At 39.7% G+C, this 25,840-nt stretch overlaps 2 protein-coding genes across 7 annotated transcripts; both read left to right on the top strand.

Moving 5' to 3' along the window:
- The first annotated feature begins 13 nt into the window (after positions 1–13).
- Positions 14–17,652, top strand: LOC124175018. Of its 6 annotated transcripts, none has more exons than XM_046554813.1 (7): positions 14–798; positions 1,087–1,259; positions 11,652–11,802; positions 15,002–15,142; positions 15,577–15,717; positions 15,918–16,064; positions 17,038–17,652. In XM_046554813.1, exons 1-7 carry the CDS (start codon positions 796–798, stop codon positions 17,284–17,286), a joined length of 1,005 nt encoding a protein of 334 aa, XP_046410769.1. In that variant the 5' UTR covers positions 14–795; the 3' UTR covers positions 17,287–17,652. The 6 variants fall into 6 exon arrangements, with proteins under 6 accessions (XP_046410769.1, XP_046410768.1, XP_046410771.1 ...); XM_046554817.1 differs by lacking the exon at positions 14–798 and adding an exon at positions 8,384–8,607 and having other exon boundaries at positions 1,121–1,259; XM_046554811.1 differs by lacking the exon at positions 14–798 and adding an exon at positions 2,243–3,079 and having other exon boundaries at positions 1,134–1,259.
- A 2,644-nt stretch (positions 17,653–20,296) lies between these two features.
- LOC124175021 lies at positions 20,297–25,774 on the top strand. The gene is made up of 5 exons (XM_046554819.1): positions 20,297–20,482; positions 20,689–20,860; positions 23,047–23,360; positions 25,122–25,368; positions 25,436–25,774. The coding sequence occupies exons 3-5, from the start codon at positions 23,054–23,056 to the stop codon at positions 25,620–25,622; spliced, it is 741 nt and encodes a 246-aa protein (XP_046410775.1). The 5' UTR covers positions 20,297–20,482; positions 20,689–20,860; positions 23,047–23,053; the 3' UTR covers positions 25,623–25,774.
- Positions 25,775–25,840: the final 66 nt, after the last annotated feature.

The following is a 25,840-nucleotide window of genomic DNA, read 5'->3' as shown; positions in this document are numbered from 1 at the left end:
ATTCCAATAGAGAGAATGGCTTCCGCAGAAGCAGATCTTCAGTTTTAGCGTAGTCATTTGACACAATGATTGAATAATTTGTCTCTAGTAGGAAGCCGCTGTGGCTCAAGAGTTGAGTCACTGGCAGCAAACGAGTTAAACTACGTTCGGAGTTATTATAAATTATCTCCGATCTGTAGCGTAGTGAAATAAAAATGCAGTGCAGTGAAATTAATCTGCGTGTAAATGCTCTAATTTCGTCAATTTCGATGCAAAAAGTCACGAATCATATTGTGTAACGTCTCACATTCAGATAAATCAAAAGATACTTTTTGCAGTGGTTCGGAAAGATTTTTTATACATTCGGCTATCAACAACGAAAATAATCGAATCTATCAATATTGAAGAAACAATATTTGAAGAATCAATTGCATATATCAGCTAAATAATTTAAGTACGTTCTGAGCGAACTTTACGAATTATTAGTGAGGTATTTATTGTTAATCGTATTTGTCTGTCACCGTACGTCACTGCAACACTGTTGAGTTCCTCGGCTGTACGAAACCTTTTACTGCTTGCATCATCTAAAAAATTTAATATCAGCGCGTATGTGCCGCGTGGATTGATTGTAGTCTCTCTGTTATTATCAAGTTTTCAAATTTACCAGTATAAACCAACAGTAAATCAAACATTTATAAAAATCAAACTAATGGCAACAAAATTTAACAATACAAAGTCTAACAACAGTACAATGTGAAGTTAAATCGGAACACAAGCAAATCGTGTGTACGAAGTTGTTGTTCAGGTGAAAGACAGATGGTAGGTATTGTTCCCATTTTATAGTTTTGGTTATATTGATACGTGATCGTGAAGTAAGCCGCATAGAAGTTCACGACATGTATCGTCAATGTTAAATTCATAAATTTACATCTCGTACCTCCGTCATTTTCGTTTTCCAAAATTCTAGCTGTAGATTCTTCAAACTTGTAAATTGATAGAGTAAAGAAAAAAATTCTTTCCGATGGTTGGATAAATTAGATAAAAGTGCCGGGTTATCTGGTAACAATAACAAATAAAAAATAGTGCAAGATGAATTTCAATGTGCAGCAAAAATCGATGCACTTCGATGACTCGGGCAACGAGGGTCAGGGCGGAAGGAAACGACGGCGTGGAAAGCGGAAACGAAGGCCGAAGCAAAACTTGGCCGTGACGTTTACTTCGAGCAAAGATCCGTACGCGCAGCCAATAAGATGGTGGGAACAGGAGCCGATAAAATACGCGTAAGTGTGGTTAAGTTTTTGAAAAAATCCTGACACGTGTATTATATCGTGAGACCGTGCAGACGGTAGAATATTTCTTATTTCGTCTGGGTCAAGGACCTGCTTCGCTGCACGCCACAGACGAATTCGTGCATGGCGTAGTGCAACATATATATGTATATGTATGCACGTATAATTTGATGATTTATTAATCGCGAGTCTGGTGAAAGTTGTGCGTTCTTAGAGCACGAGTGTATCATTTTTCCCCTAGTAATTTTGTTCCCATTTGCGTCACCGTTTTATAAGTCATTAATCTTCGGTGGGACAAAAAAAGCAGTCGAATGCCTTTTGGATTAATCGCGATATATTTCCGTAATTGAAATAAACCGAACCTCAATGAAATCGTTTTTTTCCAATTCAGAAAGTTATTGAAGCGTTTCTGATTACAAGTGTATATCATCGTTGTTAACAGTTATAGTGTTTGAAACGCTTGTGAGAGGCGAAGGCTCAGAAATTGCAAATTCCGAGTGCCATGGGTTTATTATAAGAGGGTTCCCTGGTCGATTTCGACGTTGTTCATACATCTCCAAATATCTAAGTCCGTGTATCTCAAACGCGAAAAAGGGCTTATCAGCCCCATTCTATACGCAATTCTTAAGAAAAACACTCCAACCACGAAGTACGTGGACTTGGATATTTAAGGTCGAAATCGATGAGAGAATCCCCTTGAAAAAGAAATAAAAATTCGAGCACCAAACACGTCAAATGACGTCGATAGTGATCGTGTGACCGAGGAAGTTCATTTTTACGTCACGTGAATACCATAAATTCAACATTTAACTTCTGAAAAGAAATCAATTATACCTATTAGTACATTCGGCGACCAGTAGCAAAGCATCGTTGTAAGAAAAAGCATTAATTAGCAAACGGGTAGGTGAAACGAGAAGAAATTCAAGGAAAATTGGAGAGCTGCAATAAATTACCAGAAAGCGTCATGCACGCAGGGATAGCCGAGATATCGATCAAGAGGAAACCCGAAAGAGTACAATATAACTCGTCGTCACGATCAGGTGTAAAATCCGTATCTGCAGCCAGGCCGACGTTCACCTAAACAATCGCGTGTCCAAAGTAGCCGACCGAAATCTTCACGGATGTCAGAGCTGTCAGTGAATCGGCGATATAACTTCTCCACCTTAATTTGCGTGTGAGCCAGAAAGCGCGGGGGCGTATATTGCACTGTTCAATATGCGCCTGAACTTGGCGCGAGGGTGCAAAACGAACGGACGGACGGACGGGTATTGGTACGTGGAATGGAGAGACCGGCACCCAGAGCTCGGTCGGGAACCGGGAGTATTAAACCCCGAGGGTGCCGGAGACGCCGAGGAAACTTGAAGGGCGCCTCGAGTCAAACACTCCCACGCTATCTGCCCGGCATTCTTGGTGCAGCACGAGCGCCAACGCTGATCGCATCGAAATCATTTTCCAAACTTTGTTCTCCGTGCGACCGCGGAGGAAAGGAATTTTCGAGAAAGCGATCGTGTAGCGATTCGCCAGGGAAGACGGACGGCGAATAAATACCTACTCTTTATCATGACCTTCGGCGGGGGTTTTTGGGCGGCCGTCGATCTTCTCGCGGGCTCCGGAGAGTGGAATTCCCCGGGGTCGGTGAACCCGGTCAAAGGTGACGTTAATGAGTGGCTAGAGACCGTCACGACGAGGGTCAAGGTGCAACTTGAGAGGGAGAAAATGGTCAGGGACGCCGTCTGCGGGAATGAAAGTAGTGTGTCGACGAGGAGGAGGTGCGATGAAGAGGTGGACTATTGGAGCATGATAGACTGCAGGTATTGCCTTCGATTAACCCTAGAATGGTAATGGGGGGGTAAAAAAATACCTCACGCGAATTTGAGTCTCTCGCCGCGAGAGAACCGCTTACGTTTTCGTGTTTCGCTTGCTAATTTATGACCACTTTTTTCGAACTTATCGAAAAAGTTTTTTGGCCCACTTGATTCTTTATTAAAAGCACGATTGAAATGAGACGCTGTAGGACCCTTAACTATACGATGCACCCGAGGGATGGAATTCGCAAGATTCAGGCGTTTTTTTACCCCCCGTTACCGGAATGGTTAAAAATAAAAATGACACACAGTTTGATTTTTTTTTTTGCGCGCGCATTTTCATCACTCGATTTTCAATGTATTCGAAGACGAGCTTTTTTTCGGTACATAACGTTCCTAAATCCAAGTTCGGTTACGTTTAACTTCGTAAGATTAGTTTCGTTGGTGAAACATGATAACTTTGATCCAAGACAACCGTTCCGAATTGTTTTACTCGGCTGATACGGAGCTTTCGTGGTTGTTTGGAGGATCTCTTACTTATCTGCGAAAGTAAAAAAAAAAAAATACCGAAGCTTTCTGACGAGTTGAAATCTTCCGAACCGACTAAAAGTAACAACGAGAGTTTCAGCTCACTTTGAAATTTGTCAACGAAGAGAAGAAAAAGTAATCATTCAAATCGATTACCGTTTAAGAAATTTCGGCTCGTTTTTTCTTAACATTTTTTCAATAAAACAATTAATGGTCTTCTAGTTTTAATAACTGTGGGCAAGAGGCGATACTTAATGTAATTGAAATTATTACAGATCACACTCAACAATTCTTAGTAAGTTGTTTATTCGTGGTTCAACTCTCGCATATATTAGATGGTTAATATAATTGACCGATAAGGGAAATAATGAGTCAATACAGATCGAGAGACGTTTTCAACTCTATAATTTCAGCTAATTATGCAACGGGAAGTAGATCGATTGTGAATGGAGAATTTCATTCGGATTTACACGAATTAAAGAATATCTGTGCAAGTAACTCTGGACGCTGAATTTTTTAAAACGTTTTTTTATGCGTGCTGCACCGCGATTCGTTGGTCTAAGATAATTAATTTCATGCAGTGCATACACAAAGTGGTCGAGCAACAAAATGTATAATCAACCGGGTAAATAGTTTGCGAACTTGATGCAGTGGATTAGCGGTGAAATAATGAAAAGTGATGCGTAAATGCTAGGATCTTGATAGGTGACATGGCAATTTGCACTCGATCAATCGCTCGCCACTCCGGCGCACGTGATGATGAATAGCGGCAAATATTGAGGATGAATCGGTCGGATCGTCTGAAACAAAAGTTAGAGGAAAAGAAAAAACCTGTAAAAAATGTCATGCAAAGTTATTTGCGCTGATGATTGCGGACACGAATGAAACAACATCCACGTCATATTTCAAGTAACAAAAGCTAAGATATCAATAAATTCAGGAGAGGTTTTGTGATAGAACGTTCGAAATGATTAAACTCTGGTGTTTCAGATGCAATTCTAATGTTTTGGGGCTCGATTTAATGACTGGCCAGAAACCCACATACTGTCTTAAGAACATTGAAGAAATTTTCCAGTATACTAAAGTTACAACGCGTAAATTTAATTATTGACGACTATCAGTTGTACCTTGCTTTATATGCAAATCAATTTTTATTAATTTTGGAGACATGAGGTGAATAAATGCGTTATAATGAAAACCTTTTGTTAAATCGTTAACATTTCAACTTTCATTATTCGAATTCACTCAGATCCATTTCTGTTATAATATAGTAGGGATGTTATTCAATTCGCGTTCGTTATAATTGGCACAGATAACACCGGTGAAGATGTTTAAGTCGTTTGTCCTGTTTTCCCAGCTTTTGATTCAGGCCGATTCGTCATAAAACAGAGGTTCCATAGTACTTTGGAAGAAGAAAAGGACCGGACCCTTAATAATTAGTCAAAGGATTCCGGGCTTCGGCAAATCATCGACAAACCGTGATCCGCCTCGCAATGAATCCTAGGAGGCTAATAAGATTCAAGCATGGATTTGAATCTGTTTGCGGTACGATGGCACGCGCTCAGCTGGTGAAACGGATATTCACACTCTGGAGGAGCTGGGAGTCGGCAAAGACACCCCGAGGGTTTAGCGGTTACAAAGAAGGTGTCCTTTGGTATGCAAACGACTTATCGCTAATTCAATTTCAAGTGGGCGAACTTAACACCTCGGCAAAGACGCAGCTTGCGCAACTTACAGCTACACGCGATACTGCATTGTACATATTGTACATGCATGTATGTATATCTTACATGTGGGCGTGTGCCTGCGTGTGGAAGATATAAAGCGAAGGCGTAGACGAGGGCGTTTGTAATAGATTTGCGCTAACACCGCGGGTCTTATTCTTTCTCTTCCATCTCGCAGATGTAACAATCGCACGCTGTCTACATCCCCGGTTATTATGATAACGCGATTATTAATTATACGCTGCATAAACCGATTGTTTATTATTCCTGACAATGAATTAACAAGTGCTCATGAATCCGGGAGTAATTAATAGTAAAACTGTGTCCATTATTCCCTCTGCGTGAGCTAAGCGTCCGGATATAGCGTCACACCAATCTCGAGGCGACGAGTCTCAGGAAAAATTATTAATTGGGTCATTCCGTATCTTATCTGTAAGTGAAAAAAAAATTACCTCAAATATTTTATTTCTAGTATTGAATATAGAAATGATTGACGCGTATTTTTTTATTTCAACGTGAAGTTAAAAATTTTCGAGTTTTTTTTTTGAAGTTTTGTAGTAGACAAAGTCGAACATTTTCTTTGAATGCTTCTGGTTTGTAAACAATTACATAGAAAACGAAACGGAATTTTCATAATTACTGAAAACACAAATCTGCCAATAGACATGTTTCTCTGGAAATTTCCGAGCTGGAATTGTAGAAAAGAATAAGAAATGAATCTGAATTTCTATCCAGATTACGGAATCGTGTGAAAAAAGTACCGTGAGCGTTAGTCCAAAACGACAATAAGTGGGATGAATGGTGATTGTAAAATGAAAAATGAGTTCGTGAAAACTGCTCGAGACGAGAAACTTTCTTATCCCTATAATGGACAGAAAATTCAATGAAGATCCATGCGCGGAATTGCTAAAAAAATAACCCGCTTCAACAACAGTGGGAATTAAGAACGAGTGACTCACTAGAGAAAAATCCTATAACGAGAATCGAATAAATTTCGAAAAAATAATTTGAAGCGATCCGCAGAATTTCCGATTCTTAAGCCAATGCCAGAGCGAAGAAGATCGACTGTAAAATTTCTATACTTATATTTGATATCCTCGACAAATTGTCGGAAAGCCTCGCGTGACGTTCGCCTTCTTTTCATATCCACGACTATAATATGTGCAACGACTATTCGGCTGCACGAAGGGTTGGAAATCTTTTTAGTGTAATACATTTTTTTCTATCCATATTTCATCCTTTATTTTCTTGACCTATTCTTCATCTTCAACCTGAACCTGTATGGAATTAATGGTTGTATTAAAAAAAAAAAAATGTAATATTCAAATTAACGGTTATCGTTCAAAATTAATAATAACACACGAACGTCGGTTCTTCCATATTTCAATTGTGGTTTCTGATTTATAATTATGTTCAACGTTTGTCGAACAAATAACGATATTTTTTAAATCATTCGGGCAAAATTTGTTTGTTAGGCGATAATTCATGTTAATTGATTGAAGTTATAAATTTTAGAACGTTCGGTTATCGATAATCCACGTTATCACTTAATATTCGACCGATCCCTGCATAACTTTTAAAACCTGATTTTCATCCTTATATTATTGCTTATCTCTAGAAACACTGAACTTAAATTAAAAATGACAGAATCATACCCGTTTACTTGAAATTAATAATTTGAATTGTTTATCATCGATTAGCATATCCAGAGATTTAAAAAAAATCGGTGCTATTATATACTCGTATAGTTTATTAAACCTACCTGTATTACTGACAACCAGATATTGTACGTATGAGAAATAATCAAGATTTGAGAAAATTCTTTATGACTCAAGACCCTTGTATGGTTCATTGAAAAATATCGCACATAGTTTTCTCCAAAATTCTACACTTCCATTAATTTGTGTAGATCGCGTTTCCCGATACCAGATTTGCTTGCACTTCAAAAATGATAAATTTGAAAAACTGGTACCTAGGATCGAGACATAATAGTGAGAGAATTATTTTTCTTTTACCATCGGTCTTTCATACAGGTGACATGATCAAAGTTTGATTTCCCATGCGCATAAATTAGTAAAATCGATGGCACAATTCCTTAGTTTAAAAAAAAAAAATTTTCTACCAGCAGTTCCAACTGTATGATTATTATAACTCTCATTTTTATTTTATATTAAAAGAAACGATACGATTTTATATACGTGTACATGTCGCTCTGTATGAGAAAAAGAAGAGGAAGGAGGAAAAAGGGGAATAAGAAGAAGACATTTATAATAATATTCGCGTGACGCCGAATTACAACGCAGGAAGAGTAGGAGGACGGTATAAAAGCCATAGTAGGAAATTCGTCAACACTCAAGGGTCGATCCATGAAACTAAATTACGCCAATTATGTCATTAGCAGGTATAATCCACGCGATCTACCAGTATCACTTTTCAACAGCATATCAAGGCTCGTATTAGCATAAAAAATCCTTCTACAAATTCTTTATATTATATTTGTCAACTCAAAAGAAATCGGCTACTCACGAATAAAGGTTCAGGCTGTGGGAAGCTCATTTTGACATTCTGATGTGAATTAGCAGCTCGCTTTAATTATATTACAGGAATGAAAAGATCACGCATTTTTAGCAGAGTATGATTGGTTCCAAGTCGGTCTTGTCGTTAATCCGCAGGAGAAGAAGTGTGCGGTATTATGCGTATCGGATCGAGTCGAAAAAGTTTCAAATATCGATAAAAAAGTTGAATTTTTACCAGCTTTTTGCCGAAAAATCGGTATAACGGTAAACTGTTACTAACTCATTACCGATATTGATTAAGAGTTGATAAAATTCAATACCTGGATTCATTTGCGCAGTGTTTTTAATTTTTTGTTTTTCGTCACCTTGGTAAATGAAATTTTCCTGAATTTATTTTCGGCGGCGTTCGTCCAAGTCTCGACTGGAATTACGCCGGCATTGTAAAATGCATATCACCAGCTCCCTAACCTCTGCCGCAATTCAGAAACTGTGTCATATGTTAAGCGAGTGTCTCGTTTATGCTATACGTTTCGTGATTACAGTCGATTCCGCTCTACGATATACACACACTACGGGAGAGCCAGAGTTCTCTAGTTTCCTAGCCTCGTCCCCAGAGTAAACCTCCTCCGCTGGCACAGGGGGGATAACTGCCGTTCTTCTTTTTCCTTTTTTAGCCAGATTGAGGATGGATAAAAATTTAGTCGATTAAAACTGACGGCCGGAGCAGGATGGTCGAATTACACGAGTTCAAGCTCCTCAGCTTCTGGTTGGTAAACTTTTACGCAACGTTTTGCACGCGCCTTGTTTTCTTACACTTACCTACTATAAAGTTTTATGCAATAAACATCAGAGAGAGGGAAAAAGGAATTTTAGAGGGATTCAGCCTCACTGCTAGAATGTCCGATGTAATAATTTTTAAATTTGAGCTTCGATATCGAGGAATTCGGATAATACAACGAATATTTCATGACAAAGTAAATTTGTTTTTTACCATCCTGCTTTCAAGTATATACGAGGCTTTCCACCCTAAACCGACCTACCTATGACCTTCAATATCTGCGATTTTTTTTATTTTTAAATATGGTAGAGAGTACAGAAAAAAACACCTTTCACGAAATTTTAGATTTTTTGAACAACGGGTTTCATTTTCACTGCTCCCAAAAACACGGAAACACAATTCTCGAATGAATGACCCCGATTGATTTGGCTTCAAATTTTTCTTATGAATTCTCTGTTGATAAACGGAAATTTTCTGACCAAGATCGAAGTAGGCAAGCTTTTGGTTAAGAAGCTAGAGTCGGAACAAGTAATTAAGAAGTGGGAAAAATCGAATTAAATATTAATACAAAATATACAAATCTATTTGTATTTTTCTAACTTTACAATCACTTTTTCCGCCTGTAGCTTCTGAAGCAAAAGTATGAGAGTGAAAAAAATCAAATTAAATATAATTTTGTATTTCTTAAATGTATATTTAATTCGATTTTTCTGTGATTTTAATTACTTGTTCGCCTGTAGCTTCTAAATCAAAAGCTTGCTCAAAATTTTGGTCTCAAAATTTTCGTTTCTTACCGAAAAATTCATGGGTCAAATTTGAAGACAATGGATTTGGGACTATTCGTTCAGAAATACGGTTTTCGTATTGTTTGTGGCAGTAAAATTTGTGAAATCCATGATCGAAAATATTTATAACTTACTGAAAGGTCATTTATTGCACCCTCTACACCATATTAAAAGTGAAAAAAAAAAATGGCAATGGTGAATGCATAGGTTCATTTGTGGTGGAATGCCTCATATATTCTTTTTACTGCAAAGGGATGCGTTTCAAGTTTTGAAAATCGTAGCATATCGATTCTGCCTTAGACACAGCCTGCAGCACGCGTACAATTGTGGTTATTGTAGCCTGAACTTTCAATTTACCAGCAACCTGAACAAGTTCGATTTTATACGATGAGTATTATTTACGTATGACGTACGTATGTAGGACTATGGAAACCTGATTAAAATTTACAATCAATTTAGACTTCACGTGCATCGCCATTCATTTCAATTTCAATGAATGAAGAATCCTAAACCCGTCCCTCGTTCTTTTGTTTCTCCGTAATTACTGTAGGCCATGCTTACGTAAACTCGGAAGATTTTGCAGGGTTGGTTCGAAAGGTTCGATACAACGATCGTGAAATTGTGAATTTTCACAATTACGGTTAATTACGGGTTTCAACATAATTCAAATTGTTATCTTCGAATTGCTGCTTGCAAAAGATTCAAGATTAATAATTCGAAAATACATTGATGACCAAGTGTAGATATAATTTTTTTTTTTTCCGAAAGATATTCGAATTTAGAAATCAGAACAGTAACGGATCGATATTTACAGACTATCTTCAGTTAGTGTAATAACTTGACTATCGTATCGCTGATTGCAATATTGAACATTTTTCGATTACGCGAAATTACAGTATAATCTACTGAAAGTAATGCGAAGAAAGAAACTTTTCAAGCAAATTACTTGCATCGTATAAAAGAAAATTACTTCCGTTTATAATAACATCCTGTGCGTAGCGAAGGTACGAGGCCTTGTAACAGCGTAAAAACGGTCCGCGAGAAATCGATATTTTTTAACAAATTGCCTCGGCGTGCTCAACAAAAGCGAGTTAAGTGATACAATCACGGTGGGCAGGGTGGCGGAAGGGTAGGGCTGTACAGCCATTACCGACACGTCACGAATTACCAATCAGAAATCACGGAAGAGTCAGCCGAATGATATTCTTGGTGCTTGGCACGATGAGGTGTCGTAGAAGTTCCTCCGATATTCAACCCCACGACGCTGTATACCAAACGCTGGCTTCAGTGGCTTCAGTTTCGCGTGAAAACTCTCCCCGCGAGTCAGTTTGCCGTTTGCGTTTGCCCCGGAGACTCGCTTTTTCGAAAATTATTGGCTCCTTCGAATGATTATTCAAAGAAACGAACAAGAGAAACAAGTGCGAAGATTTAGAATTTTTGCCGCGTTCTTTGCTGTTGTTTTCATTTTTTATTTACTCAAGGATCGATGATAATAACCGACTGTAACGTTAGTCGACGAGTCGAGAGTACAGGTTCGCATGGATCGCATCTCTTCAACAAGTATCGAAGACACAACTTTCGATTTTTGGAGCCTGCCTCACTGGGTCCTGGAGCTGACGATTAATTGGTGAATTTATTAGTATATACCTGTAAAGTGGAAGGAAAATATTCGACGAATCGCATCGTGATGAGTGTAAGGTTAAAGAAAAACGACTGAGTGGGTATATTACGCATCGCGAAACAGGAATTTATTACACCGAGAAAAACCCAAACAAGGAAAAAGTGAAGCAGAAAATAAAAGCGGCAAATGACGCGCGTAACGAGCTTGATAAATAAGAAACAATTTCGTCGACGAAGCGTGGAAATAAGCGAACAGTTTACCATTTTAGAAAAAAAAAAATTTTCCAAATTAACAGTGTTCGCGGTTGACTTGATAATAATATTTTTTGCTCTCCACTCGGCTGATGAAAACATGAGCGAAATTGAGAAACGCCTAAAGTTTTGAGAGTCGGTGAATTTCCCCGGAGTGGAAGAAAACAGTAACGCAAAAAGCGCGAAAATCATATATTATGAAAAATAAACGGTGATATAACGATTTTTCTTTTTTCTCTCTTCGATTAAAGAGAAATCAACGGCCAAATTCGACGTTGAAATATTTCATATATTTGTGCAAAATGCACGGCGTTATCTTAGAAATGAAAAATATACACTAACTAGTGAGAAATCGTTTCTGTTTCCTTTTTGCAGCTTCAGCTATCCTCTCGTGAGATCAAGACTGGAGATGCTGATGGGAACGAACGTTGTGCGATTGACGGACAGAAGGTACATGCAGAAGTTGATAACCAGGATTCGCCAAGACTACGAAGCGTCGCAGCAGGAGCGAGTCGCAAAGCGAGTCGTACGTACCTTGTAGGCATAGAAGACATTTAGTTTCTTATTGTTAGTACCTACTCATTGTGCAAAAGAATGCATAAGCACATTTGAAGTCTCGACGTGAAATGCTTGTGAAAAGGTGAAAATTGGCGCAGTGAGCCTTTTTTTGTACTCGTCTATTACACACGAGAAAGACTGAGTGCGCGAAGAGTATGGAATTGGTAAGTGAATCGAGAACATCCTTTGATCGAAATATTCAGCTCTAAGCCCGAAGCGAATTTCAAGTCTTACAAAGCTCCAAGATTCTCACGTTCTACAGGCTCAAATATCGAATAATACGTGTATAATATACGTACATACACACCTCGTGAAGAATTCGATTTTCGCATAGTGGCAAAATCTTTTCAAGCAATATTCAATAGCCTCGTAAAGGAGGTTTCACCTCGGAATTCACAGGCCAGGTAACACGGTCGAAGTAATTGTTCTCAGAAGACGAGTCTGTGAAAATACAGGGGCATGAAAATTGACGAATCGCGAGCTTAAAGACGTACAACTTTCGACCGTCAAAAGCACGGTCGGTTCCAAGAGGATGAGCGCTGCAGGGGGCGAAGCCAGCACTCCGCGATCGTATTGAAAATTTTTAATCTCCGGCTTTGGTAAGGAGAGCTCTGTCCTTTACAGCCGAGGCTGAAAACAGGTCCAGGGTCAGTCGATCGAGGACCGTTTCGCCGTGGTTCTGACACGTGACACGCGACCCTCGGCAAAATCCAGGCCCTAGGCGTGGGTGTATCGTCGTTAATTTAAATTAATAAAGCTTGAAATGAAAGCGGTTGTCGCGGGGCTGCTGCAGCCAGTTGCGTCATTCTGGAAAACGGTGCGTTTACAGCTACTCGTGTAACACCAACGACCGGCATGCACGTGTGAATGAATAAATACGAGGAAAATTAATTTGTCAGCATGGTTCTAATTAAATCGCGGTCATGTGATTCGCCCTGAAAACACAGAGCTGTCGGAACGTTCCTGGAAAATTATATGACACAGTTGCACGGAACAGAAAGGCACAACATTCGGGTTATCATATTCTTGCTTTTAAACTAGTCGACAAATTTACCTGAGAATTAGTTAAAATATTAATAGCGTGTTTAAAAGTGACTACCCGGCACTTTTCACTATCTAAAAAAAAAAATGAGAATTTGAATTCGACTGGTATTGATAATTGTTGATTAAGAAAAATTAATTCAAACGCTCGATTTAATACGTTGATCAATGTAGGTGATCAATGTGAATTCTACATTATTATGCGCCTACAAATACCGGTTACCTACAAATTGTTCGGGAGTTTTGGAACGTGAGAAATTTTTAATCGTAGTTACTCTGCCGTCGTTAGTTATTTAAATGTTTTACCATGACGTATAAATATATAATTTCGGGTGTGAATAAAATTGAATTTTGTAGCAGTAAATAGAAAATCACACTTTTATTTTTTGTTGATTACGTCAAATAGTAAAACAAAATAGCTACTTGTGCCAAATTTTTTTCGTGGCATGATAAAGCAACGATGCCCATTTCGCTACAATTTTTCAGTAACTGTAAACACTGAATTTTTTTGGCTCGTTCACAGTCGTCCAAATACAGATCCGCCTTCCCTAATCCAGAAAAACCTGTACCGGCGATATGCGAAAAATATTGAAAAAATGCACCCCGCCAGGTTGTCTAGGCGTCTTATGAAAATACAAGCCCTGTATGGAATAGAATTGGAATCTGTCCGTATCGAATCGTGCCTCCCACGAGCCTTTCTCATGCATGTTTATCCGCCGTAAGACGAAGGAACATCTGCATGTAACTGTGAAAAGATTCGACCTGCCGTGACAGGCGTAGTCTACATATAAAGTGTATATACATGGATACACACCAAGTGCCTTTTCCATGAGCCCCTTTATAGGCGTCACATTATTCGTGAAAGTTCCCGACCCTCTCTTTGAACGGATGAAAAGAGATGAAAAAGAGACGATAAACTGCAAATGTATTATAAATATTTCACGACAGCTTAAACTGTACGTCTGTGCATCGTACATATGTATGTCTCAAATATGTAAATATTTGATAGTCAAAATTTTTTAAATTTGTCATAATCAAAGGCTGTGGAGTCATGTTACACTAGCCTCGCACCATTCGTAACATGACCAACCAGTAGATCAACTCTACGAACTCATCCTTCGGGCTTTCCTTAAAAATCAAAGAACTCAGATGTTTGAAGTATGCTTAACTGGTTCCAACAGGTGAAAAACGTCAGCAACGATGAAAGCTGATGAATCTTGGTGCCTAAACGGTGGCAACTGGATAAAGAAATACGAATGCTCCCCAAGTGCAGAAGAGACACCATGAAATTTACAGCTAAAGAAAGGACTTCGATCCAAGTGTAATTTAGGAGCCTCCGTGATTTGAATTCAACGGAATACTCGAAGGATAAATTATATGCATGCGACAGGATGAAACAATGAACCCAGAAAGTGAAAATTGGGAATCGGACAAGATAAATAGAATGAAAAGATGGCATTTTTAACCGTGCCTACCTGCCTCTGTTGATACTGAAGTAAATTTCACATGCGAAGAACTAATTTCTGGCGATTTCGGTGACCGTCTAAAATCTGGCGAAGAAAGTTTCTATTCGATTAAGGTGCAGGCTGACACAAGTTTCAATTAACCGCTAATCCGCAGTCTGCACGGATATCCGGCACCCAAACCAAATTCGCCGTACTGTCGGAACATCGAATCTTTCCCTCGTCTAATCGGGGAACACGCCAACATATGTAGGTATACGATATCTCCTGATGGAATGCGGTTAGACGTCAAGACGATAACGTTATTAGCCGGAAGCTGCGTCACGCACCTAGTATGATAGAGAACTACTTAATAAATTTCTGCATCATCCTCCTGCGCGCCGGGAAAAAATGTAGGCGAATAGAAGAGTATTGGTTTCTTTTTCTCTCTTTCTCCTCTTTCCCCCGCGATTCGGTGAAACGTCCAACTGCCACGGGCCGATGATTGTAATCAGCGTTACTGTCCGTAATGTCGCCGTGGCAACTGACACGTAGTAGAATTGTGGTAACGGACGGCTTGTGTGGATGATGCGTCGAATTACCGCCAAGTCGTCTGATCTCAGATTGATTTCTTGTTTGTTCGATTTGGTTTTTTCTTATTCTTATATTTGCTCTCGTTTCAAGACGAACGAACTGATGAGGACCAAGAAGATGATACTGGAACGACTTATTCCCGTCCAAGAGGCGCCTGAGGAATTGCGGAGGTACCCGCTATTCCAGCTATATCTCTACTGCGATGCGATAATTGAGGAGAAACAGAGAAAGGTGAGCGCAATGCGATTATAGCGTGCTGCATGTGGGTTTATCTATATCACGATAGAATGTCTACTAGTGTCAGTGTGTTCCGATGGATTTTAATTCGATTGTTCTGAGTACCGATAAACTTTTGAGAGGCTGGGTCGAAATCCCGAATTTGAAAAATTCCAAAAGCGCCTAATTCTGAATTTCTTGGTGGCGAAACCTTCAGGTTCGGGTTTCGGATTATTCGAAACTTTGTTGTTTCTTCGAAGTTTGATGAAACCTTTACTCCAAGTTTCGTTACCAAATAATTCGGAATTATGCGCTTTCGAAACTTTTCAAATTCGGAACTTCAACCCCGCCGCATTTCTAAACGAGTATTCATCGAAATTCACTTCAGCTTTAACCTGCCGATAAAAAGTGCCTGAACCTTTGTCTGTGTAATACGTACTTACGAACAGCGAATGCCGAAGAAAGTTCACGTCACTGATTCTCTCTACCAAATGCTTTATCCGGAAAATTCTGGCGAGAAAGTGGAGGAGGAAGCTGAAGACAACGAAGTCTACATGAAAACCGAGGTGGTCAACGGGGCTCAAAAACTGGTGAGCTATTCGCAGATTTTCGAAATCACGATTTTTTTGTTTAATAGTTTGATCCATAAAGAGCTGCAACTCCGTGATGCGAAGTCTTCGATTAAATGCTTGATTAGAAAGAGAATAAAAGGTTCACCCTCGCTGAAAAAATGCTCACAGTCCATTATAAAGAAAACCGACCATGGCGGAAAAATTGTTCCATTTTACAGGTGCCCATGACAACCGAAGAGATAGCTGTGATCATGACCGAGCAGGAGAAGGAGAAAGACATTGAAAACGGCTATCTGCTGACTCAAGAAGATTACGATCGACTGTACTTTGAAACGGAGGCAATCAAGGAGCTCAGAGAGATGCAGGTAGGGTATCACTCGAAGAGAAAATCGATCGATCACTCGTCACCGTTTTCGAAAATGTTGACCTATCTAAAAGCCTTCGGCCAGTTTTTATGGATCAAATTTTTATTCAGCTGAAATTTGGATACGTTATAGTGTACGGTATAGAATATGAAAAGCCTCTAATTTTTAGGGACTTAGGGCTTACGTTTTACGAGAAACATCTCGATCAATTTTACCACGTTTTCAAATTAAACGTTTGTTTTCGAATCTTCAGCACTTAAAATCGTCAGATAAGAGATACCTAAACTTTAATGTGTCAATTGTCTAAAAAAAAGGCTGATTTCTTCACAAGTGATCCAAAAACCACGTTTTTTTGATATCTTCAATCTTGTGTATGCGAAGGGGCAAAAGTTAAATTGTTTTCGCCGTATGTCCTGACATTTTCAGAGTGACATGAAAACGGGTGCACATTTAAATCGGTGTAAATATTTCTAGAATGTTGTGAAATAAATATATATGTATATATACCGGATATCCTTCAAAATGTCTACTTTGCCGTACGATCAAATAAAAACAATTTAACTTTTGCCCCTTTACATACGCAGAATTGAAAATTTTGAAAAAAACTTGAATTTGGCCAGTGCCTGAGTATTATCTACTTCAAAATTGGATATCATGTTCGGAAAGTTTCAAATTTTTTATACAAAAAAAAAAAAACAACAAAAAAAGCAACAAATATTAGATCATGTTTTTGTTTCGGTGACAGGAAGTGTTGAATATTCAAATCAAAGTTCGAGACGAAATGGTGATAAAATTGATTGACGTGAAATCTTAAGGTGCGTTATAACATATCCAAAGTGCAACTAGATAGTAATTTGGACCCATAAAATTTGTTCGAAAATTGCGGAATCGATCGATATTGGTGTAAATAAGTGTAGGGAAAAATTGTCGTTTTTTCATCCAATCCTCACGAGTGTTGAATTGAAAAATTCAGAGCGTCGAAGAGATGTACACGAAGGCCCAAGAGATCGTCGGCATCCTTTACTCCTACGCCGACGAAGGTCGATACCAGAAGGCAGCTCTGGAGAAGCAGCAGAGAGAAGCCGAGTTCGAGGCTGCGTCAGAATTTGCAAAGACGGTTTCCTCGGCGGATGACGGGACCGCTGTCGCATCCGGCGGAGCCCCGCAGAGACCGGAAAAACCCGGCGTAGATCCCGGGGCGGCTGTTTCAACTGCGGAATAAATTTATGTACTCCGTTCCCTGACCAATCGACGGAGTAGTATAATTAAAGAGATGCTGCGGGCAGGTTGCAGCTGGTGAACCAGAGTCGGTATGAAATTGGCTCTGGAAACTTTTTACGTCCTCTCATCCTCGCGTCTCAGCCTCGAGTCATCCCGTTCTTCGAGAGTAATCCAATCTCTTATTCTCGGCCGAAGGTGTGTTTGCGGCAGTATTTCTTTCAATCGGCCGTTCGTTTATTCCTTTTTGAGAATTCCCTGATTGCGTGTGGGCAAAGTCTCTAATTTTATCGACACTCGCAAGCAATCGTATGCTTGAGCGAAGGCCGGGATGTTGTCTTCTCCGTTCTTCTTTCAGTTTTCTTTGAAACGCGCATTTAAGAAGAAAAAGGGTGAATACCGTAAAAATTCGAAAAGAAAACGGAAGATGAAATATAAATAGGTAAGTAATCGTGCAGTACCTAAGATCGTGCTTTTCGCCTAAAAGTTCCGTCGCAAAGATATTCATCGCTTCCATATGTTATCAACTCGGTGGAAATAAATTTCGCTTACCAGTCGTGCGGTAGGAGAGAGCTATAAGTTAAATAAAAATATGACTACATTTTTGTACTTAGCGTATAATATTAAATGATTAATTTGCGTGTGCTTAAGACCCTTAATAAATTAGAGAGTTAACATGTAATTAAAATTTAATCTGGTTCAACTGCTTCAGATTTTAATCACCAATTCACAATGTCGGAAGAATTCAAGTGGCCTCAATTACGCAGACAATGTCCATAATTTCGTACACAATACGATAAATTTCACCCATTACCAGATCGAAAATGTGTGCAACATATTGTTTTCAGTCGCAACGTCGGTTAATGAACCGCGCCATTTTACACTGTTAATTGAACATTACAATACATGTAGAAGTTGTACACGTTTCGCACGCGTTCTGCGCAACGTGAGGTTGCACAATTCCACAGTTGTTCAAAATATCGCCCAAAATTCTATTCGCCCAACAACTTGGACCACGCCAAAGACGAAGTAAGCAATTAGTGCCCGGTAATTAATGTGATGTGCAAACACCATGTAACCCACTCACTCACCTCATCGCGATCGATACAAACAGGTTTACTCGCCTGCATTAATTGTTAGTTGTTAATGCATCGTCACAGGCTATGTAATAGGTTTTAAATAAATCGGGAGAACAATTTGCACGTACCAATATCAGTGAGTGGAAATTGAACTATCGACTTCGAAAACTATTAATAGCGTTCTTTACTTTGTGTCAACCTCCACAGCTGGCGTCCGATTTCGAGGAAAGCATCGGGCTGGTTGTTAATCAGTTAATTAACACGTGGTGTAATAGCTTGACCTTAGCGTGCTTTCATTTGCTAGATAAATTAGAGTTACCCCGCATGAAATCACGCCGACTTTTTATTTCTTTCTCGGTGCTTGTATAAAAATTAAGCGTTGAAATCTCGGTGCAAGTATAGGGCTCGATTTGTACGAGGATGCTCTCCGTCTTCGGAAAAACTCTCCTCTAATGTTGTTCAAGTGAAAACTCCCTAAAAAGTTTCATGAATTTCTGTGGTGTACATATGGTCTCGAATTGTGAATATAAATTCAAGCTCACATATATTTATGTACAGATATATGTAAGCTTTCCATCACTTTCGCAGACTCTCACTCGCTCTCGAAGTATAGAGACAAGTTTCAAAACTTTCGAGTGAGAAATATCGAGAAACTGTGCAGAGAGCTTGCAAAGAGGTGAAAAAACGTACGCGAAATATCCGCAAGGAAGAATAAATGGGGCCGTGAGAGCGAAACATTGAGAAGAAAAGCGGGGGCGAAGAATCATCTCGACGGGAAGCAAACGGTAATGCATGCATTAAGAAACTCAAGAGGTAACGCGTGAAGTTTGAAAAATATCAAAATCCATCATACTCGTTCGAAATTTTCCGAAAACTCGATACTTTAATTATATGTATTATTCTTGTTTACGTTACGTAAAGTAACGTTTCAACTTACTCGCAAATTTTCATTATCAATTCTTGCGCGCGTTACTACAAGAAAGTGTTACCAATAGAAAATATATATTTTTTTTTCTTTATGAATCAGATATCTCTGCAATACAAGACATTAAGCAAAGGCAGCGACCGCATATCCGCATTTTTTCTAAAAGTGTATATTATATGCGGATATACATTGCACGGATGGTAGAAATTGAAAAATTGCCATCCAGCTCGTTCGCGATGTCACATTTTACTTCACGAGTCGTAAATCGTCCGTGACTAAAAAAAAACAAAAAAACGTAGAAACCCGGAAAGGCTTCCGAAGTGAACGGTACACGGGAAATAAAGATATCTTATAACTTTGAGAAATTGACGCAGGTAGAAAAGTTCGGAAACCGAAAGTGGGTTCCAATTCATTCGATCCTCTTATATGATACACGACTTGTAGGCAAAGATCAGTTTTGTAGAAAATATAAGACTGCAAGAGGCAATTTGTCATCCCTCCGAACGATTAATTATTTCGTCAATAGATTGAAAAATATTTGAAAATTAAACACGGAGATGTGTCGCTGACTCGTATTTGATTGATTTTCAGTAATCACCTATTTCATCAATGCTCGTTCGAGTGAAGTTGACACATCCAATTGCAACTGTGCGCTTGGCAAAAAAATAAAAATAAAATAAATAAGCCGTTTGATGGAATTAATTAACGTCATTCAATTTGCAGAGCGCATTCCAATTATCGTGATACGCCCACAGCTTGGGAAAGTATTGGGTAGGAAGTTTTCACGGTGAATCTATCGTGCAAGCAGGAACTTTAAAACGAAATCTTGACAATTGATCTGAAATTTTTTAATCTCGCGTTAATTTCTGCTCGATAATCCATCCGGAGGTGAGAAAGAGGCGTTTGAACGAGGCTTGAAAAACGGAGGATAAAAGGGAAATATAATCGAAGTGAGAAAAGGGAAGAAGAAGGAAAACTGTAAGGAGAGGAGGAAAAAATTCACGGACAGTCTCTTTGATGGGTGGGTGGCTACGATGTTCCTCCGAACACAGGGCTCCTCTCCCTCCCGGCAACCAACCGCCGACGCCTATATAAAGCGTCGCGACGCCTCTTCCACGCCAGAACTCGAACGCATCGCAAGAGTGTTGGCGGGTTTAGGATTTATTACTGCGAATCTCAGTTTGAAACTGAGCAATGTAAGATAAGCTAGACGGATCCAAACCTTAACTCCTCGCACGCAAACGCTTTGTCTTTTCTTCCTTCTTTTCTCTTCGCCGGCATAAAAATTTTTCCACGTCTGTTTATTTCCTTCCAATTCTGTCATAATATGTTTCTCATTTTTTGATATTGTAAAAGCCAAAAAATTTCAACAAACCAAAAATTGTCCCAATTTTATTTCCAGTGGACAGATTCTTCGGTTAAAATTCTACCATCTGGTATAAAATTCTATGACGGGAGAAAAATCGAGCTTCCAAAATCAGTGAGCGACAGTGATTGTGTGCCAATTAGTGTCCATCGGATCTCTGATTGTCTTTGACGACAAATCGCATCTCTGCACAGCTGTAATTATCAAGGTAAGCCTACTGTGAATAACCGTTCATCCGATCCCTGAACAGCCTTTGCTGTGCAGGCGGAAAAGACGATGTTACCAAACCGAGAGCAGAAACCGTCGAGAGTTGGTTTGAGCAGCATGCAACAAGTGAATCTGTGGACACAGCGGCTACGCTGTTGTTTTTCCTCTTCGTCCGTTTGCGTATTTGTTCGATCTGCGTATCCTTTGAACAATTAATTAATCATTTATATAGTTTCAATAACCAATCTACATTTTATTATTCACCCCGTGTTTTTTTATTATGAAGCTGAATTAATCGTGGCAAGCGCTAAGTTAGCGTCACGTATTTTCACTATTGAGGTAGAAAAATTCATACCTATGAAAATTGTTCACGAACCGGGGGGGGGGGGGGAATTTTTCAATTTCGTTAAACGATCAAATTGTCACGGCTTAACGCAGGTCTGACAGCGAAGAGAGGGGAATTTATCTCACGTACTCGCCATCAGAAGCAGTTATCGGCCAGCTGCCAGTCGACGAATTTTAAGTGATCATTTTCTAACTACCTCCGTCCCTCTCGCACTTTGCTTATCCGACTTAAATAGCAATTGTCTTGAAATCCATTTCTTAACGATTCCCGTGGATCAATTTCTCGTCCGGAAAATGAAATTCAAAACGTTTCCTCTACTTTTCCCGTCGCTGTAGATACAACATATTTTTTTTTCTTTTTGCAGAAAATTAATTTATTTCTCGCAAATCGACGCACCTGACGTGTTAAACGAATTACTAATGAATTACGGGAAAATTGATTTTATGATAAAGTTCGTAACGCAAAAGATGTAGTGGATTTAATATCCGGCTGCATTCATCAAACTTGACAGCCTTTTACAGAATGTCGTCGATTCAATTAATCACTATCCTTTTTAAAACCGACTGCAGGCACAACTCAGAACTGATTGCACGTTATTTTACAATTTGATTACTCCAATACGTCATCTTTCACGAGATTCAACGAATGACAATTCAATGCCACCAATTACACTCTGGTGTTTAATTGCGTGCTGACAATGAGTCCTTCGGGAATAACTGCGTGAATCCAGGAGTTGAACGAACCATTTTTAATTCAAAAACGTAGAGACACGAATGAGCAAAAGTATCGCACTTTCACGTCTATGTTATTTATCATCCGCACCTTTTCATCGCACTATTGCGTGGAACTCCGGATATTGTCAACTTTTTTTTTATGTCATAGGTCAAGTTGATTCTTCTCTGATAAAGTGTAATTATCCCTTCGACTGCCATTGTAACATATTTGCCACAATGACGAAACGGCTATTTTTTGTAGAATATCTGCTTCAATTTCAATTTAAAAATCCTGAAATAATTTGAAACATAGTAACGCATTCTAAAGAAAGTTATCATTGAATAAAAACTGTTTATTAAGGCATGAAAATTGAAAAACACCGTTTTTCAAAAGTACAATTTTTTAAACATTCTGATTGAGAAAAATTTGAAGCCGTTGAGAAAAATGACTTTGTTTAACGGGGAAAACTGGCTTGGCCGTTAAAGGGTTAAACAAGTTCAAACATATCTACACTCATGTTGAACAGAGATCAGAGTTCTGTTGGTTATACAGCATTATTCAGCAATATTTCCCGGAGCGATTGATGAAAAATAATAACAAATAAAAAAAAAAAGTAATAAATTCAGTTGCTTCACCCTGATGTTTCTTGGATATCTCTATGCGCATATGTAAGCCGACTTACCGTTTGCAAAATGAGATTCCTCTTTTTTATATGTACCTTATATACAGTGAATGAATTTGCATGGAATCTGTGCGGATCTCTTGAGGATCCTTTTGACACGGGTCAAGGATTCCATAAGAAAATTCTCGAACCGAGAATGTAACTTGATACCTACTCACATCTTGAACGGAAAATATCCCCCGCCTCGAAAGCACTCAACGGCGTGTCTGTCACGCGATGCGATGAAAGCTATCAGCGAGGTGCAGCTCATGCGAGAAAAGCTCTCATTCTCTCTTGTTCCTCCATCCTTCTTCCTCTGTCCTCATTACGATCCCTCCACTGTGCCATTTAGACGCTTCGGGGTCGGAGGAGTGACCTTGCGATGCAATTAATTACGCCGTATCCCGTTTCTCATAAATCGCGACAAATTAACGCCACGCGTAACTAGCATCCTCGTTTGTTTCAGGTTCCAGATGTGGCCCCTTCTCGTCGTTGTGGCTTTGGTCGATGCCTCGACCTCGAGAACTGAAAGTTTGAATTTCAAGAACAGCCGCAGCGGGATTCCTCTGCGCCTGAACGACCTGAACATGAACTTGAACGATATGCTTCGTAAATCGGAAACCGACCCTCTCGACAAATACGAATCTGCACTGGCCGCAGTTCCTCTCACCGACGATGCAATCGGGGGAAATGGAATGCAATATCAGGGCGACGAGGAACCTTTCGATAAATTGTCAATATTTAACGATTTAAGGGAAAACCAACTGGGCGGAAACGCGGGTGAGCTTTAATGGCCGTATTATTATTTTTTTGTAATGCCCGAATCATTCGGAGTCCTGTGAATCGTGAAACTGCAAAGCTGGCTGACCATTTATTGATCATTACCGGCAGATTCATCCCACCGTGAATGCACAGCTCGTTATTATTATGCACGTGAGTGTTTCAGCAATTAGCAGCAGTTATTACCTGAAACTACCTGGGCTGAAATTTCTCGTCTCCGAAACTTTCGCCTTCACTCTCAACTGCCTTTTTCGCAAATTCAATGAATGACAGTAGCTCTAACTTCTCCCCGTTAGTCCTTGGGTTTCGCGCGATAATTTTGCGCGGTTCGCGGTAGCGGATAATCTATCTCACTAATCGAGGACGACAACGCCTAATCTCGTCTGTGCCAAATCTCAGTCTTTTCCAAATGAGAAAATCACTGCATCACAGTAGTGTGTAGCTCATTTCTTTATACATGCATGTTTTTTTTTCATTTTACTGCTACCAAAACATTTCATTTCATTGTAACATTTCGATCCGTTGCACGGAAGAAACGTTTGATTGCAGAAAGAAAATATACAAGGCCGGATTTTAGTCACAACGAAAAAATGGTCTTTTCAAAAATGCTGACGAGAGTCGCACCTCGTCATCGGTTTTATTTTTGTCTTTTTCTGTAATTTATCTTCATCGGTAGAATGTTTCACCGAATTCCGATAATTATCACCGTCCCTTATACCGTATCAAGAAAGTGAAGAACCGTCTGATTGTGAGTCACAAAAGCTTCGGTTGAACACGTCTTAAAGTAAATATCGCGTTATTGCTACCATTCTACGTTGCAGCAATCAAGTGAATTACTCAAGACTTCGATCAGACTGCAATACTCGAAAGTGTACACTCAGACGGCTTCTACCCTGATGAAATTGCACCCCCACACTTTCTACATATATGATTAATTTAATGCTCTGCAGACTTTCATTCGTACGATTCAACGTTTTTTTGCTTTTACATTATAAATGAGTTTCTCCGCGACGAATTGATTAACTTGTACCCGAGTACAGCCGGTAAATGACTTACGGAGATTGCGTCCGCGCGTTAACCTTCGATAATTACGATCCGGGATTAGCGGGTCCTTTGCTACTTCTGAGACTCCTTCGTCCGGAATAACTCCAGTGAAATCAAAAGTGGAATTCACTTGGCGTAACGCAGCACGATCCTCCCTTCCAATTACGTTTGAATCATTCAACCGCCCCCGCACGCTTCGATTCGGTAACAAAAAATCGTCCCTTGAAGTGTGCCTCGCTTTTATAGTCTATTGACGAAAAATTAGATGTAAAAAAAAATTGACCAACTGCGACAATAATTGCGTAAATTTATTGACAAGAGTGAAGAGAACCTTTTTTGACACTTGTTTCTCCTCGATCTCGAGCAAGCGCTCATCTCGCTGTTCGACATGGCGACATCTCATTTTTCGCACGATTAAACATCACGGTCTCTCGCACTTTTCGATCTAACTATCGGTTATTGAACGAACTCAATACCTCCACCTCCCGACACTCACAGAGAATAATACAAGCGGAAATATGTTGTACCTAACGGAGATTGTAATCGACTATCACACTTGACTACTTACATGAATGAATTGTATTGGGAGAACAATACACAGCACACCCTTAACTCACGCGGTAACTGTGAAGCTGATTATCCGAGCGATCAAAATCCACGATAAGAGTTATTCACCCGGGGTTACCTAATCCTTGGTACGGTTTCATCCCCATGCAGACGACAGGATTTCGCCAAACGATGGAGAGGACGACAATGAACTCGATCAATTGTCCGCATACCTTACGCAACTCCTTCAGGAACCGGGTGGCTGGGAGCCCCCCGTCTTTGTGATCGAGGAGCCAGCCATTGAGTGGGAAAGTCCTGGAGTGTTGGACGATTTGCCCGATGGAATCGAGGCTCTTCCGACGCCGTGGAAGCGCTCGCGTTACTACAGACGATATCCTTGGAAGCGACAGAATTCCAGGTGGAGCACTTTGCTTGGAAGCACTCGATCCAACTCTGGGTTGCGCTCTATCCTGATTATGTTTCAGGTCTCACTACGTAAACGACAGCTCAAGATACCTCTGCACTCCGACTCGGGAGGACGTCTTTCAGCTTCTTGTCGCGCTGCACGACGCACGTCAAGGGAACAAGTCCAGAACCGTGAATTTTTGCAAACGGCGACGTCCCGCCGGAACGGTGTTCACCAACATCCGCTTCCTCGGGCGCAAGAAATAATGAGGACTCGACGCATTTTCCCGCATCCTACAGCTTACACTACCGTATATACGAACACACATTGTACTTTCAATAATCACTCTCTCGCTGATACTCCGTGTTGTAATCTCGAACGCTGCGCCCACGGCTAGTCAATAAACCGATTAAACCTATAGAATCTACTTTTCCACATTCTTTGCGATTCTATGATGTACTCAAGTAACCGAGGTATGTATAAA

Source organism: Neodiprion fabricii, chromosome 2, assembly GCF_021155785.1.
Source record: "Neodiprion fabricii isolate iyNeoFabr1 chromosome 2, iyNeoFabr1.1, whole genome shotgun sequence".
Classification (NCBI taxonomy): Eukaryota; Metazoa; Arthropoda; class Insecta; order Hymenoptera; family Diprionidae; genus Neodiprion; species Neodiprion fabricii.
The sequence above is the reverse complement of the archived record's forward strand: the minus strand, read 5'-3'. Positions and strand labels throughout refer to the sequence as shown.

Bases quoted from the DNA above. Each gene is read 5' to 3' on its own strand.
- LOC124175018 (XM_046554811.1), top strand. From the start codon at position 2,829: ATGACCTTCGGCGGGGGTTTTTGGGCGGCCGTCGATCTTCTCGCGGGC. The intron at 15,718-15,917 runs GTGAGCTATTCG...TCCATTTTACAG, and splicing joins TCAACGGGGCTCAAAAACTG to GTGCCCATGACAACCGAAGA. The intron at 16,065-17,037 runs GTAGGGTATCAC...TGAAAAATTCAG, and splicing joins AGGAGCTCAGAGAGATGCAG to AGCGTCGAAGAGATGTACAC.
- LOC124175021 (XM_046554819.1), top strand. From the start codon at position 23,054: ATGTGGCCCCTTCTCGTCGTTGTGGCTTTGGTCGATGCCTCGACCTCG. The intron at 23,361-25,121 runs GTGAGCTTTAAT...ATCCCCATGCAG, and splicing joins CCAACTGGGCGGAAACGCGG to ACGACAGGATTTCGCCAAAC. The intron at 25,369-25,435 runs GTGGAGCACTTT...ATTATGTTTCAG, and splicing joins TGGAAGCGACAGAATTCCAG to GTCTCACTACGTAAACGACA.